General features: G+C 41.2%; 1 pseudogene across 1 annotated transcript in view; it reads right to left on the bottom strand.

Annotated features, from left to right (window-relative positions):
• TEOVI_000180300:pseudogene overlaps positions 1 to 269 on the bottom strand; it is a 1,323-nt pseudogene extending 1,054 nt beyond the window's left edge. The window contains exon 1 of the mRNA in view: positions 1 to 269. This exon is cut by the window's left edge and continues 1,054 nt beyond it. Within this exon, the coding sequence occupies positions 1 to 269 (269 nt within the window).
• Between the last annotated feature and the right edge of the window lie 304 nt (positions 270 to 573).

Raw genomic sequence — 573 nt, 5'->3', positions numbered from 1 at the left:
GCGCCTTTTTTTGGCTTTTCTGTCGCCCATTGATCTGGCGTTTTGCTGTCGGCAAATAACTGTTTTCATGAGCTGTCTGCGACGCTTATATTACGCTTGATTATCTCCTTGTAGTCTCCTGTTTTGGTTGTGAGCGCCTCTGGAACATCTGGTGCGTTTTGTAACAAACGCGCTAGCTCGCATAAGGCTCCGAAAACTTCTGTGTTTTGGCCGTTGTGGACATTGACAGCCCTTGCTGGTGCTGTAGCAAAAGCAATCAGAACACCTATACAAAAATAATTCATATAGTTATGATTATCTTCCAGGTCTATTTTGTCGTCTTGCTGTAGGTCTTGATTGTTAAGGGGGTGATAAGAAGATGGAAAGTGGTTGTTGACAATTTTTGGAATTATGCTTATGGCTGAGTCGCATACTTTATTGCACACCTAAGAACAAACGCTACTCGTCAGTTGTGGCATTTTTTTACATTTCTACCACTGAAAAATTTAACAAAAAAATGCTCCTATTATTCCTGGCTGTGCTACCTTACTATTTTCGTACCGTTCGCTGCTAATTCTTACTTTCGAATGTACG

This window comes from Trypanosoma equiperdum (genome assembly GCF_001457755.1).
Source record: "Trypanosoma equiperdum strain OVI genome assembly, contig: ctg_42, whole genome shotgun sequence".
NCBI lineage: Eukaryota > Euglenozoa > Kinetoplastea > Trypanosomatida > Trypanosomatidae > Trypanosoma > Trypanosoma equiperdum.
The sequence above is the reverse complement of the archived record's forward strand: the minus strand, read 5'-3'. Positions and strand labels throughout refer to the sequence as shown.